At 39.6% G+C, this 15,419-nt stretch overlaps 1 protein-coding gene across 1 annotated transcript in view; it reads right to left on the bottom strand.

The window, feature by feature from the left end:
* The window catches only part of MCF2L2 (MCF.2 cell line derived transforming sequence-like 2), a 279,399-nt gene that overhangs the window by 65,436 nt on the left and 198,544 nt on the right, over positions 1 to 15,419 (bottom strand). The window contains exons 16-18 of the mRNA XM_068968757.1: positions 12,474 to 12,540; positions 11,332 to 11,447; positions 9,639 to 9,708 (exon numbers count right to left, since the gene is read on the bottom strand). Coding sequence (XP_068824858.1) covers positions 9,639 to 9,708; positions 11,332 to 11,447; positions 12,474 to 12,540 — 253 coding nt within the window. The remainder of the gene's footprint in view (positions 1 to 9,638; positions 9,709 to 11,331; positions 11,448 to 12,473; positions 12,541 to 15,419) is intronic.

The following is a 15,419-nucleotide window of genomic DNA, read 5'->3' as shown; positions in this document are numbered from 1 at the left end:
ATGATAATGTATATGTTTCAATGATACCCTCTTAGTTTATCCCAACCTCTCCTTTCCCACCTGAGTCCACAAGTCTGTTCTCTATGTCTATATCTCCATGCTTCCCTGCAGACAAGTTCATCAGTACCATCTTTCTAGATCCCATATATATATGCATAACATACAATATTTGTCTTTCTCTTTCTGACTTACTTCACTCCATATAATAGGCTCTAGGTTCATCCACCTTATTTGGAACTCTGTCAAATGCATTCCTTTTTATGGGTGAGTAATATTCCATTGTGTATATGTAGCAAAATTTCTTTATCCATTCATCTGTCAATGGACATCTAGTTTTTTTCCATGTCTTAGCTATTGTAAATAGTGCTGCAGTGAACATTGGGGAACATATGTCTTTTTTTAATTATGGTTTCCTCAGGGTATATGTCCAGTAGTGGGATTGTTGTGTCATATGGTAGTTTCATTACTAGTTTTTTAAGGAATCTCCACATTGTTCTCAAAGTGGCTGGATCAATTTGTATTCCCACCAAGAGTGCAAGAAGGTTCCGTTTTCCCCCACACCCTCTCTAGCATTTAGTGTTGGTAGATTTTTTTATAATGGCAATTCTGACAAGTGTGAGGTGATATTCATTGTAGTTTTGATTTGCATTTCTCTAATAATGAGCAAGGTTGAGCATCTTTTTATGTGTTTATTAGCCATTGGTATGTCTTCTTTGGAAAAATATTTGTTCAGGTCTTCTGCCCAATTTTGATTGTGTTGTTCGTTTTTCTGGATGTCAATTGTTTCATTTGCTATTATTTTCTCCCATTCTGAGGATTATCTTTTTCACTTGGTTTATAGTTTCCTTTGCTGTGCAAAATCTTTTAAGTTTAAATAGATTTCATTTGTTAATTTTTGTTTTTATTTCCATTACTCTAGGAGGTGGGTCATAGAGGATCTTACTGTGATTTATGTCAGAATGTTCTGCCTATGTTTACCTCTAAACATGTTTAGCTCTAAACCTTTTATTCTGGTCTTATATCTAGGTCTTTAATCCATTTTGAGTTTATTTTTGTGTATGGCATTAGGGAGCATTCTGATTTCATTCTTTAACACATAGCTGTCCAGTTTCCCCAGAACCACTTACTGATGAGACTGTCTTTTCTTCATTGTATATTCTTGCCTCCTTTGTAAAAAAAATAAAGTGCCCATAGGTGCATGAATTTATATCTGGGCTTTCTATTATGTTCTATTAGTCTATATTTCTGTTTTTGTGCCAGTACCATACTGCCTTGATGACTGTAGCTTTGTAGTGTAGTCTGAAGTCAGGCAAGTTGATTCCTCCAGTTCCATTCTTCTTTCTCAAAATTGCCTTGGCTATTCAGGGTCTTTTGTGTTTCCATGCAAGTTGTGAAATTGTTTGTTCTAGTTCTGTGAAAAATACCATTGGTAATTTGATAGGGATTGCACTGAATCTAGTGCAATTTTTTGCATGACCCAATTTTATACTACCCAAAAGACTGCTTTTGGCAGTATAATCATTTTCACAATATTGATTCTTCCAGTTCAGGAACATGGTATATCTATCCATCTGTTTGTGTTCTCTTTGATTTCTTTCATCATTGTCTTAGTTTTATGCATACAGGTCTTTTGTCTCTTTAGGTAGGTTTATTCCTAGGTATTTAATTCTTTTTGTTGCAGTGGTGAATGGGATTATTTCCTTAATTTCTCTTTCTGATTTTTCATTGTTGGTATATAAGAATGCAAGAAATTTCTGTGTATTAATTTTATATCCTCCAACTTTGCTATATTCATTGATTAGCTCTAGTAATTTTCTGGTGGCATCGTTAGGGTTTTCTATGTAGAGAATCATGTCATCTGCAACAGTGAGAGTTTTACTTCTTCTTTTCCAATCTGGATTTTTTTTATTTCTTTCCTTTTTTGACTGCTGTAGCTAGGACTTCCAAAACTATGTTGAATAATAGTGGCAAGAGTGGGCACCCTTGTCTTTTTTCTGATCTTAGAGGAAATGCTTTCAGTTTTTCATCATTGAGAATAATGTTTGCTATGGGTTTGTCATATATGGCCTTTATTATGTTGAGGTATATGAGTTTGGGTAAACTCCAGGAGTTGGTGATGGACAGGGAGGCCTGGTGTGCTGAGGTCCATGGGGTCACAAAGAGTTGGACATGACTGAGTGACTGAACTGAACTGATATTACTTCTATGCCTATCTTCTGGAGGGGTGTTTTTTTTTTTTATCATAATGGGTATTGAATTTTGTCAAAGCTTTCTCTGCATCCATTGAGATGATTATATGATTTTTATCTTTCATTTTGTTAATATGGTGTATCACATTGATTGATTTGCATGTACTGAAGAATCCTTGCATCCCTGGGATAAAGCCCACTTGATCATAATGTGTGACCTTTTTAATGTATTGTTGGATTCTGTTTGGTAGAATTTTGTTAAGTTTTACATCCATGTTCATCAGTGATATTGGTCTGTAATTTTCTTTTTTGTGGCATCTTTGTCGGGTTTTGGTATCTGGGTGATGGTGACCTTGTAGAATGAGTTTGGGAGTTTTCCTTCCTCTGCAATTTTCTGGAAGGTTGAGCAGGATAGGTGTTATCTCTTCCCTAAACTTTTGGTAGAATCTGCCTGTGAAGACATCTGGCCCCAAGCTTTTGTTTGTTGGAAGATTTTGAACTGCAGTTTTGATTTCCATGCTTGTGATTGGTCTATTCATATTTTCTATTTCTTCCTGGTTCAATTTTGGAAGGTTATATTTTCTAAGAATTTTCTCATTTCTTCAAGGTTTTCCATTTTATTGGCATATAGTTGCTCATGATAGCCTCTTATGATCCTTTATATTTCTGTGTTGTCTGTTTAACTTCTTTTTCATTTCTAATTATCCTTTATATTTCTGTGTTGTCTGTTTAACTTCTTTTTCATTTTTAATTTGATTGATTTGGGTCTTCTCCCCTTTTTTCTTGATGAGTCTGGCTAATGGTTTGTCAATTTTATCTTCTCAAAGAACCAGCTTTTAGTTTCATTGAGCTTTGCTATTGTCTCCTGCATTTCTTTTTCATTTATTTCTGTTTTGATCTTTATGATTTCTTTCTTTCTGCTAACTTTTGGGTTTTTTGTTCTTTTTCTAGTTGCTTTAGGTGTAAAGTTAGGTTGTTTATTCAATATTTTTCTTATTTCTTGAGGTAGGCTTGTACTGCTATAAACTTACTTCTTGACACTGTTTTTAGCATATCCCATAGATTTTGAGTTGCTGTGTTTTTACTGTCATTTATTTCTAGGTATATTTTGATTTCTTCAGTGATCTGTTGATTATTCAGAAGCATATTGCTTAGCCTCATGTGTTTATGTTTTTTGTAGTTTTTTTTTCCCCTGTAGTTGATAGGTAATCTTATAGCATTGTGATCAGAAACAGTGCTTGAAATGATTTCTTTTAATTTACCAAGGTTTCATTTGTGACTCAAATTGTGATCTATTCTGCAGAAAGTTCCATGTGCATTTGGGGAGAAAGTGAAATCTCTGTTTTTGGATGAAATTCCCTGTAGCTATCAATTAGGTCCAACTGGTCCAATGTATTGTCTAAAGCTTCTGTTTCCTTAATAATTTTCTGTCTGGATGATTTGTCCATTGGTGTGAGTGGGGTAATGTTCCCCACTATTATTGTATTACTGTCAATTTCCTTTTTAATAGTTAGCATTTGTCTTATGTATTAAGATGCTCCTCTGTTGAGTGCATATATATTTATAATTATTATATCTTCTTGGATTGGTCCCTTGATCATTATGTAGTGTCCTTCCTATCCTCTTGTAACAGTCTTAAAGTCTATTTTACCTGATGTGAGTATTGCTATTCCTGCTTTCTCTTGATTTCCATTTGCACAGAATATCTTTTACCAGTCCCTCACTTTCAGGCTGTGCGTGTTCCTAGGTTTGAGGTGAGTCTCTTGTAGACAGCATATATAGGGGTCTTGTTTTTGTATCCATTCAGCCAATCTGTGTCTTTTGGTTGGAACATTTCGTCTATTTACATATAAGGTAATTATTGATATGTATGATCCTATTACCATTTACTTTATTGTTTTGGGATTTGTTTTTGTAGGTCTTTTCTTTCTCTTGTGTTTCCTGTCTAGAGAAGAACTTTTAGCATTTGTTGTAAAGCTGGTTTTGTGGTGCTGAATTCTCTTAACTTTTGCTTGTCTGTAAAACTTCTGATTTCTCTTTCAAATCTGAATGAGATCTTCACTGGATAGAACAATCTTGGCTAAAGTTTTTTCTGTTTCATCACTTTAAGTATATCCTGCCACTCCCTTTGGGCCTGCAGAATTTTCTGTTGAAAGATCAGCTGTTAGCCTTATGGGAGTCCCTTTGTATGGTATTTGTTGCTTTTCCTTGCTGCTTTTAAGATTTGTTCTTTGTGTTTAATTTTCATTAGTTTGATTAATATGTGTCTTGGTGTTTTTTTCCTTGGGTTTATCCTATATGGGACTGTCTGAGATTCCTGGATTTGGGTATCTATTTCCTTTCCCATGTTAGGGAAGTCCTTGACTATTGTTGTTTTCCAGTTGCTAAGTCATGTTCTGCTCTTTGCAACCCCATGAGCTTGCATCATGCCAGGCTTCCCTATCCTTCACTATCTTCTGGAGTTTTCCCAAACTCATATCCACTGAGTCGGTGATGCCATCCAACCATCTCATCTTCTGTTGCCCCCTTCTCCTCCTGCCCTCAACCTATAATCTCCTCAAATATTTTTTCATACCATTTCTTTTTGTCGTCTTCTTCTAGGGCCCCTATAATTTTAATGTTGGTACACTTAATGTTGTCACAGTGGTTGCTGAAAGTGTCCTTATTTCTTTTGTTTTTTCTTTATTCTGCTCTGCTTCAGCTATTTCCACTATTCTATCTCCCAGCTCACTTGTCTGTTTTTCTGCCTCAGATAGTTTTCTATTTGTTCTTTCTAGTGTATTTTTAATCTCAGTTATTGTGTTGTTTATTGCTGATTGTCTATTCTTTAAATCCTCTGGGTCCTGGTTAAGTATTTCTCATATCTTCTCTATCCATGCTTCCAGTCTATTTATATGTGCCTCCATTTTGTGTCCAAGATTTTGGATTGTCTTTACTATCATTACTCTGAATTCTTTTTCAAGTCGACGGCTTATTTCCTCTTCATTTGTTTGGTCTTAAGGTTGTTTTTTTTGTTTTGTTTTGTTTTTTTACCATATTCCTCCATCTGCTGCATTTTTCTCTGTAGTTTCATTTTGTTTAATTCACTGTGTTTGGGTTCTCCTTTCTGCAGGCTGGAGGATTGTAGTTCCTTTTATTTGTGGAGTCTGCCCCCTGTGAGTGAGGTTGGATCAGTGTTTTGTAAAGGTTTCCTTGTTGGGAGGACTTGTGCCTGTGTTCCGGTGGATGGAACTGGATCTTGTCTCTCTGAGGGGTACTGCCGAGTCCAGCAGTGTGTTTTGGGGTGTCTATGGGCTTGGTATAGCTTTGGGCAGCCTTTTTGCTAGTGGGCAGGGCTGTGTTTCTTTTTGCTAGTGATTTGGCATGAGATGTCTGGCACTGGAGCTTTCTGGCCTTTGGGTGAGGTTTGGTCTTAGTGTTGAGATGGAGGCCTTTGGGAGAGCTCTTGTCAATTAATGTCCTATGGGGTTGGGAGTTCTCTGGTGGTCCAAAGTCCTGTACTCAGATCTCCCACTTCAGGGGTTCAGGCCTGATCCCTTACTGTGGCACCAAGATTTCACAGGCCTCATAGCACAGAAGATAAAAGCCCAACTCAATAGCCAAGGTGAAACCAACACTCAATAGCCAAGAACACCCAAAGAAACTCACACACTTACAAAGGGAAAAGAAGAGAGAAAACAGAGGGAAAAAAGGATAAAAAAGGAGTGAAAAAATAAGAGCACAATCACAACTAGGGTAAAAATGAATTTGTTTAAAATTAAAACATTTTAAAAAATGGAAAAAGTAGGTTATAAAAAATAAAAATTTAAGGGATAATTTTTTAAAAAAGAACATGAAATAATATGAAAAAGAAAAGAAAAAAGGGTGAAAGGTGAAAGGGTGAAAAAGAAAGGAGGAAAATGTATATAGAGTGGCAATTCCACCTCCACCTCCCTAGGAGTTCTTCCAAAACTCGACTGTTCTCTGTATCTGTTGTGGGGACAGCACAGACTCTAATCTAGCCCTATACCTGTGTGTGCTTGCCTCCAGTGTCCACAGTGGCCAGAGCTAGGGCTTCTTCTTTTGTGTGAACACTCATTGTCCTTTTATATATTCCATAGGACTTCCCTAGTGGCTCAGTGGTAAGGAATCTGCCTGCCAATGCAGGAGACGTGGGTTCGACCCCTGGGTCGACAAGATCCCATGGAGGAGGAAATGGCTACCCACTCAGTATTCCTGCCTGGGAAATCCCATGGACAGAGGAGTCTGGTGGGCTACAGTCCATGGGGTCACAAAGAATTGGACATGACTTAGCAACTAAACAACAACAAGACTCAGAGTTTACCTAGTTGATCGTGTGGATTTAGTCTGCAGCTTGTATAGCTGGTGGAAAGGTTTTCAATCCTCTTCCTTAGCCACTCTGCCCCTGGAGCTCAACTGTGGGTTTATCTCCACCTCTGCATATGGGTCATCCACTGGAGTTTGCTCCCGAGGCTGCCCTGGAGGACTTGGGTCTGTCCCAGTGAGGACTGGGTGTGAGGTGGCATAGTTGCTTGGATCAGAGACCCTGGAAGCACCAGGTATGCAGAGGAGCTGGTGCAGGTGATATGGCTCTATTAGGACTTTTTCTAGCTTCTGGCAACTCCTCCCCAGGGAACTCTGCCCCACTGAGGATCAGGTATGGAGGTGGCTCAGCTGGCTGCATTGTGGGGAACCTGGCAGTGCCAGGTGTGCAAGGAAGCCGGTGGCTGTGGGTACATGAGATTTTCACACTATTAGGGTTTTTTTTTTTTTTCCCCCTAGCCTCTGGCAGTTCTACCCTAGTGAGGACTAGGTGTGGAGGTGGCACAGATGCTTGGATCCCAAGGAACCTGGATGCGCCAGATGTATAGGGAAGCCAGCAGCCACACGTACAGGATATAAGGATATAAAAAGGCTATTAGAGCCTTTTCCCAGAGAAGGCAATGGCACCCCACTCCAGTACTCTTGCCTGGAAAATCCCATGGACAGAGGAACCTGGTGGGCTGCAGTCCATGGGATTGCTAAGAGTCAGACACGACTGAGCGACTTCACTTTCACTTTTCACTTTTAAGCAGTGGAGAAGGAAATGGCAACCCACTCCAGTGTTCTTGCCTGGAGAATCCCAGGGACGGGGGAGCCTGGTGGGCTGCCGTCTATGGGGTCGCACAGAGCTGGACATGACTGAAGAGACTTAGCAGCAGCAGCAGCAGCAGAGCCTTTTTCTAGCCTCTGGCAGCTGGTGTTCAAAGGGCTTCCTTGGCTGGTCCTTCTATGGTGCTTGGTGCAGCAGGCATTCAAAGGGCCCTCCTGGCTGGGGTCCCTCTCTATTGCTTAGTGTGTCAGGCACTCAAAGGGCCACCATCTCTGAGGTCTTTCTCCATCAGCTGCTAGCATCAGTATGTGGGGAGGGAGAGAGGCTACAGTAGTGATTCTACTCCCTGCACTTGACTCAGCAGTATCACCCTGCCTCCAGAGCTGCCCAGCTTTCCTCCAAGGACATTCTTCTATCTCCTCCCTCGCATCCCCTCAGGATGTCTCCCACGGTCAATAGCAATCCTTGTCCTGGGACTGCTCTCCAGCCCCTACCCAGTCCCTACTGTGCATACTGGAAGACCTGTGTTCCTGTCTGGGGTACATAGGGCTGCAGTACAGATTGTTTGTGTGGTTCTCATTCCATTCAGACCTTCACAGATCAGCTGCTTCATCCTCCAGCAGGCTCAAATGCCTCCCCTTTGTCCCAAATTATTCCTCCGATGCGGGGGTTTCACCCCTGCTTCAGTTCCTCCACCCCACGGGTTCAGGTCCAGTCCTACTCACTCTCTTTCTGTTTTTTCCCTTCCTTCCTTCATTCTACCAAGTTTTGCGTCAATCTATGTATTCCCTTCTGGTGGTCGGGGACTCCAGCCAGCTCTCAGCTGGTGCTCTGTGAGATCCTCTGCATCTGAAGATGTATTCCTGATGCAAGCACAGAGAGAGATATACTCTGCGTCCACCTACTGCGCTGCCATCTCATCATCTCCTCCAAAATAGTTTTTAGTGTATCTTTAATTCTGGTTCAGGATGAAAAACCTATGATAAGGCTGTGATGGAAAACCCAGGTAGGGCTATGGAAGGGGTCTTCTAGGTTGGTTAAAGCTCTGAGGGTTGAAGACTCTATTTCTCCACTGTGTCTAATAGCTTGAAACCTGGGGAATTTTCATTTCCTTGCTTTCGGTTTATCATAAATACTACTCTTAGACTTATTAGTCCTATTTTGAGCTGCTGAAAAATTTAAGTTGTTTGATTTATTGTCTCAGGCTCATTAAAAAAAAAAAAGAGCAAGAGAATGAAAGGAAGGGCTGATTGGGAGAGAGAGAAGAAATGCGAAAGACTTAGAAAGAAGAGGGCATCTGGATCAGGTTTCCCAGTGGCTCAGCATTAAAGAATCTGCCTGCAATGCAGAAGACACAGGAGATCTGGGCTCAGTCCCTGGGTGGGGAAGACTCCCTGGAGAAAGAAACGGCAACCTGCCCCAGTATTCTTTCCTGAAAAATTCCATGGACAGAGGAGCCTGGCAGTCCATGGGTTGCAAAGAGTCAGACACAACTGAGCACTGCACTGTACTTGATGTTGTAGAAAATAACATGGAAGAATATTTTCTGAGAGTTTCAGGTTCACAGTTCTTTTGAGAGTGTTAATACAACTTTAGTGAAGAATTTAAGCCTGCTGTGTGACTCTTGTCCTAAGACAGTGTCAACCACAAATTGGCGCTTGCCAAGGTCATTTGTCATCTCCCTCTGTGGAGGCTGAATCCTGTGCTACTGCAGCTGTTGTGAAGAGTGAAGCACTCTGTGCTCCAGGGAAACCGGTGGAACACGTCTTTAGATAGATATTTTCAGGAACCTATCTTATAATTTCCAATCCTTGCATCTCCTCATACCTAGAAAAGCACTAAATCCCTTCATGGTGCCATCAGCTCCTCATGACTAGCAGAAAACTTTTTGTAAAATAAGTGCATGATGGCATTGAACTCTCCTTTCACCAAAATCTTCTATATTGACCTCCCCCAACTACCACTTTGGAGCAGTTTCTCAGAGCTATCTGAGGTGCTGCCTTCTGGACTGAAGTCCTCATTTTGCCCCAAATAGAACTTAGCTCACACTATCACTTTGTGCATCTTTTCTAGTTGATAACAGTTAGCTTAGTCATCCAGAGGAGGATTATCTACCTCAGGGATCAGGGGGGCCAGTCTTCCATTTTAGGGGGCTTTGCAGGAAACCAGGCTTGCAGTCCTTCCCACCTAGCAGGGTGAACTCAGTTCACACTGGGTGAAGTCCAGTTTGCATTCAAAAGGCAGATACAAATTTTTAGACCATTTGTGTTTCCATTTGCCCTTGCCATTTACATAGAAAATAAAGGGCTGACTTTAATCACAAGGTTATTTTGATTTATTAGGGGCATAAGACTTACTCTCTTGAGAAAGCAATGTGCCAGAAGTTCAGGGTTTTTGGTGCATTTTTCCAATTCTTTTAGAAAAGTCCTAGGGAAAGAAAAGTATAATAATGCTTTGATTTATATATATATATATGGGATTAACAAATTTTTTTTTTGAAATAAAATCACATAATGCGTTAAGAAGTGCATAGAAAAATGTTGTTTTCCAGGCTTTACCGCTTTTGACTCATCTTCAACATGCTGATTTGGAAGAAAAAAAATGTATTCTGTGCCATTAATAGGATTCTGCGAAACCACTCATACCTGTTTGGGTAATTCGAAGCACCAGACAGATTGGATACACTGATGATCTCTGCTACATGATAGTGACATTAACAAGAACCACTGTTGCTGCTGTTACTACTACTACTATCATTGAAAGCTGACTATAAATCAGGCATAAGCTAAGTGCTTTGCAAATAGTATCTCATTCAATTCTCCACCAAACCTTGCAAGACAGAGTTTCATAAGTGTAAAACCTGAGGTTCAAAGAAGCTGTATAACTTCTCCAGGAAAAGAAACAGAAATAGTATTTTTATTTCAGCTTTGTGTCTGACCAATGGCAAAGAGATATGGTTAAGAAACAACTGTGATTCCATTCACCAAGCAGTCTCTTCCCTCCTATCAAGTAGATGTGAGAGCCTGGAGCCATTAGAATGGGTAAAGTAGTAAACACAAGATGTGGTTTTGTCATCTGTAAAATGAAAGAGTTGGAACATGATTTCCTAAGTTCCCTCATTTTCTCATTCTTTAGAACCCAACACCTTGGGCTAAAAGGACAATTGGGCTAAAATGACAGGAGCTATGGGCTAAAGGGACAATTGTCTGACTGGTTAGCATTTTCTAACACCCTGGTTCTCAGCACCCCTCTATGATAATAGGTAAGTGGACTTGTGTCTTAGTCAACTTTGTACTCCTAATGTGGAACACAGTGCCTGACACAGAACAGGTGCTCAATAAATGCTGATGTGTAAATAGATGAATAAGGAAAGGAACCCACAAATGAATACAACATCGATGCCTGACACTAGTACATGCTCCATTAATGTCTTTTCCCTTCTTCCTTGGGGACCTTCTCACCTCATTCTCATCTCATCCTACCCCAATCCAATCCACTGAAGCTGAGTTTCAGCTTTAGCATCAGTCCTTCCAATGAATATTCAGGACTGATTTCCTTTAGGACTGACTGGTTTGATCTCCTTGCAGTCCAAGGGACTCTCAAGAGTCTTCTCCAACACCACAGTTCAAAAGCATCAATTCTTCAGCACTCATACATACATGACTATTGGAAAAATCATAGCTTTGACTAGATGGACCTTTGGCGGCAAAGTGATGTCTCTGCTTTTTAATATGAAAAGCTGAAACTCCAATACTTTGGCCACTTGATGCAAAGAACTGACTCATTGGAAAAGACCCTAATGCTGGGAAAGTTGAAGGCAGGAAGAAAAGGGGATGACAGAGGATAAGGTGGTTGGATGGCATCATCGACTCAATGGACATGAGTTTGAGCGAGCTCCAGGAGCTGGTGAGGGACAGGGAAGTCTGGTGTGCTACAGTCCATGGGGTCACAAAAAGTAGTCAGACACGACTGAGAGGCTGAACTGAACTGAAGTGATTTCCATCCTTCTCTTATTTTCCGTTTTCTCTGATAATTTGAATCATTATATACCTGTTGTGAAATTCGTAAAGTTCTCTAATGTTCCCAAAGAGAAACTCCTTGTTATTCCGCAGAACATCTGGAATTAGATGCTTCAGCCAGATAAAATCCATTGGAATGATATATCCCTAAAGAGGTGGAAAGAGGGTAGGTTTTACAAACAGGAACACATAGATATGATCTGAATTAGACAGTGTAGAGGCCAAAACTTCAATAATTGGGGAGTATGGCACACATGTTTCTTGCAAGCCATTCTTTCAGATACTTTCTTTTGATGTTATATTCCTCATTGATCTATCTTCAGACTAAGATGGCTTAATGGCAATGATAAAATGATGGTATTTTTACAGGAAGAACAAATCCATTTTTTAAATTTACCACAAAAGTCAAATGGAAAAGGAAAAAAAACTTACCTCTTATTTTATGACCTGATGCAATTACTATTGTCTATTTCCTTTATGGCTTTTAAAAGCTTATTATGTATGGTTATAATCGTAATACATATATAATTTGTAGTCTGTTTTTCTATATGCATTTTTAGACTCTGCTTGTAAATTTCTAGAAATACTATTTTTAATTTAATCTTACAAGCATTTATTTCAATGTTGATGTTTATTATTAAAAATAATTATTTTGTAACAGTTGACTAATACTTCATTTAGCATCAACCATTCCCCTTTTTACTGGATATTTGGTTTTATTCTGATGTTTTATTGTAAAAACTTTCCATTATAAGTTTATACATATAGTTTATTTCTCAAGATTGCTACCTTAGGAAGATAGAGAAAATATAAATTTTACTCTTAAGTAAAAAGAATACTACTTAATACAATGAAACAATTCTATTTATCAAAATGTTTAAATTATCACATCTGTTGTTGGCAAGCATATGATGAACCTAAGTGGGGCATTACTAGAATCATATGAGTTGCTACAATCCTTTGGAAGTTATTTTGTTACATGAATCAACATAGAATGTTCTTATTCCTCCTGGAAAAAAAAAAAAAAACAACCACCACGTGTGCTATTATAAGACCTGAAACTTTGGTGGGAATTCTAGACACATAAGACAACTATCCTGAATTTCTTTCTGCAACAAAATTTTTACAGTTTGAATACATGATTAACATCCCCCTTGCCCCAAATCTACTTACATCAATTATGTCCTTAATCTCTTTTATGTAAGTCTCTTCAGTCTCAAGCAAGTCACGTATAATATGCCTGAATCAGCAGCAGGTGGGAAGATGAAAGAGAGAGAGAGTGGGGTGGGGGGAAGCAGTGTTTTAGAATTCTTTTAGAATAACAGTCATCAATACAGTTCCCCTCAGTGGCTCACCTACTTAGGTTGTAGACAGTTCATTCTGTTCTGCTGAAAACCCAAGGCCAACATCTCACAAAACCACATTCTGATCACTCTGGCATGAGAAGAAATGGCAAAGTTAAAGGACTCAAAATCCATGTATGCAGCCAGAGAATGACCTATTTGTGGGCCATAGTGTGGGGGCAAGAGGGCAGACACTGGGGTAGGAAATATCAGCTTTGGTTTCTTGGTTGGGAAGGTCTGCCTGATCCCTACATCACACATGTGGTTTCCTAGATTTTCTCTCCAGCCTTCTGCTATTTCATTGCTCACATCATGATCTTTGACCTATAGGGATGCCTTTTTTTGTGTGCATGGGGTTAGATGCCTGTCCCTCCCCCTTCCTCTAGCATTCCTTGTTTCTGTGTGATTGATTTCCTACAGCCAGAAGACATGTGCTTTTCTGTTTCTATTGGAAAGGCAGGCGGGAGGTGTGGTATGCAGAATTCTAACATGGCCCGCAAGATTCCTGGCCCCTAGTGCACATACACCTGCTCCCAGTTAGTCAATCAAACACTAACATAAGTGAAGATATTTTGCCATTCTGTTTTGTTACAAATCAGTTGACCTTACGATAGGTAGATTATCAGGTTGGGCATCTCCTGCTCCCATGGACTCTAGATCTGGATCCAAAAATCAGTGAGATTTGAAGCACAAGAAGGATATAGCACAAAGGACATTCTCCTTTGCTGGATTTGGAGATGGAGGTGGGGTACACACCAAAGATCACAGGCAGCCTCTGGAAGCTGAGTGAAAGTGAAAGTGAAGTCGCTCAGTCGTGTCCGACTCTGCGACCCCGTGGACTGTAGCCTACCAGGCTCCTCCCTCCATGGACCAGGCTCCTCCCTCCATGGAATTTTCCAGGCAAGAGTACTGGAGTGGGTTGCCATTTCCTTCTCCAGGGGATCTTCTCAACCCAGGGATCAAACCTGGGTCTCCTGCATTCCAGGCAGATGCTTTAACCTCTGAGCCACCAGGGAAGCTGAGTGGCCCCCAGCTAACAGCCAGCAAGGAAATGGAACTTCAGTCCTATGGTTGCAAGGAACTGAATTCAGCCACAACTGCATAAACTTAGAAGATACCTTGTAAGAAGTGCAACTGGCCAACACCTTGATTTTATCTACATGACTTCAGCAAACAGCCAGTCTTGCTATGCTCAGGCGGCTCCTGTCTCGGGGCAACAGTTTGTGGCTGGTTTTCAATGTAGCAATAGAAAAACAAAAGAAAAAGTGAGGCCAGTCCCCACGTCTATCTCCAGACTGTCTTCCTTCTCTCCTCAGGTTGTATGGCCACACTTTCCTTTTAGGGCTTTCTTTCGGGCCTCCAAGTGAATCAGTGTTTGTACAAGTGTTCACATGTAGAATATACACATTTGTGGTTTCCTGTGAGCTCCTCATGAATTATCTATTAAACAGTAGCCTACCCTAGAAAATAGTTTATTTTCCTTTCATAAGAATAGATATAGCAAATAGCAACAAATAATCAAAGGATGCGATATAGGAAATTCACACAAATACACAAATGACTATTAGTCTTATAAAAAAAATGCTCAGTACATATGAATCCAACAAAAGCATGGTATAAAGAGGTAACAATTTTCAGCTTCTATAGTATGTCAGACACTGCAAACCTCAAAGGAATACTGGCAGATGAAGATATGAAAACATGCTCAGATAATACTAGCAAAAGGATAAATCTGTACAAGATATCTTGAAAATAACTCATCATGCTTTAAAACACACATTGACTGGTGTGTGTGACTTAACTCAGCGTTTTCACTTCTAAACATGTTCATTGTTTGTAATTAAAACAACAGAACCTCAACAACAAGACATAACCTGGAAGTTACTTAAATTATGGTACATACACACAATGAAATGCCAGGCAGTTTTTAAAAAGAATGAAGCTGACTGAATCATGCTGATATGACACAGTCCAAAAGTTTTAAGTGAATTTTAAAAAACAACAACAAAATGTACAACAATGTGCAGAATATGACTAGTTGTATAAAAGTCACACTATTTGTGTAAAATGAGTGTGTATACATACATATATGTAAAATTATCTAATGCTTAGAAAATTCATGCCAAGAAGCTTAAAACATTGTTAAGTGATTTCCTTTAGAGAGTGATAATGAAGACAAGAAAATAGAGGAAAAATTTTTATATTTTACTCTTCACCCTTCTTCAATCTTTGATTTGGAAAAAAAGTAAGGATTTTATTGGTGGTCCAGTGGTTGAGAATCCACCTTCCAATGTAGAGGACACCAGTTTGATCCCTGGTTGGGGAACTAAGATCCCACATGCCACAGGGGAGCTAAGCCAACCGATGACAACAAATGAGCCTGCACACTCCAGAGTTCATGCTCTGCAGTAAGAGAATCCCACAGCCACAACTAGAGAAGCCCCATTCCCCATGCTGCAACTAGGAAAAGGATGAATGCCGCAGTGAAGACCCAGTGTAGCAAAAATAAAAACTTAAATACTTACTGCATTTATAATTTTAAAAAATGGTTTACATGACACTTTAAGATGAATGTTACTGACAGTAATGACATATACACCCATTTGAAAGATATCCTACAATTTACCCTATACTATAACAACGATTATCTTTTCTTAAAATGAAAAATTTATATCTATTTATAAATGCTTGTTATAAGACAAAACTGATAAAGGACAGCCATTGACCAAGGACACAATTTCAAGAAGTATAATTCTGCCAAAAAAGTTACTTCAAG

The sequence above is a fragment of the Capricornis sumatraensis genome, chromosome 1 (genome assembly GCF_032405125.1).
Source record: "Capricornis sumatraensis isolate serow.1 chromosome 1, serow.2, whole genome shotgun sequence".
NCBI lineage: Eukaryota > Metazoa > Chordata > Mammalia > Artiodactyla > Bovidae > Capricornis > Capricornis sumatraensis.
This window is presented reverse-complemented; position numbering and strand designations above follow the sequence as displayed.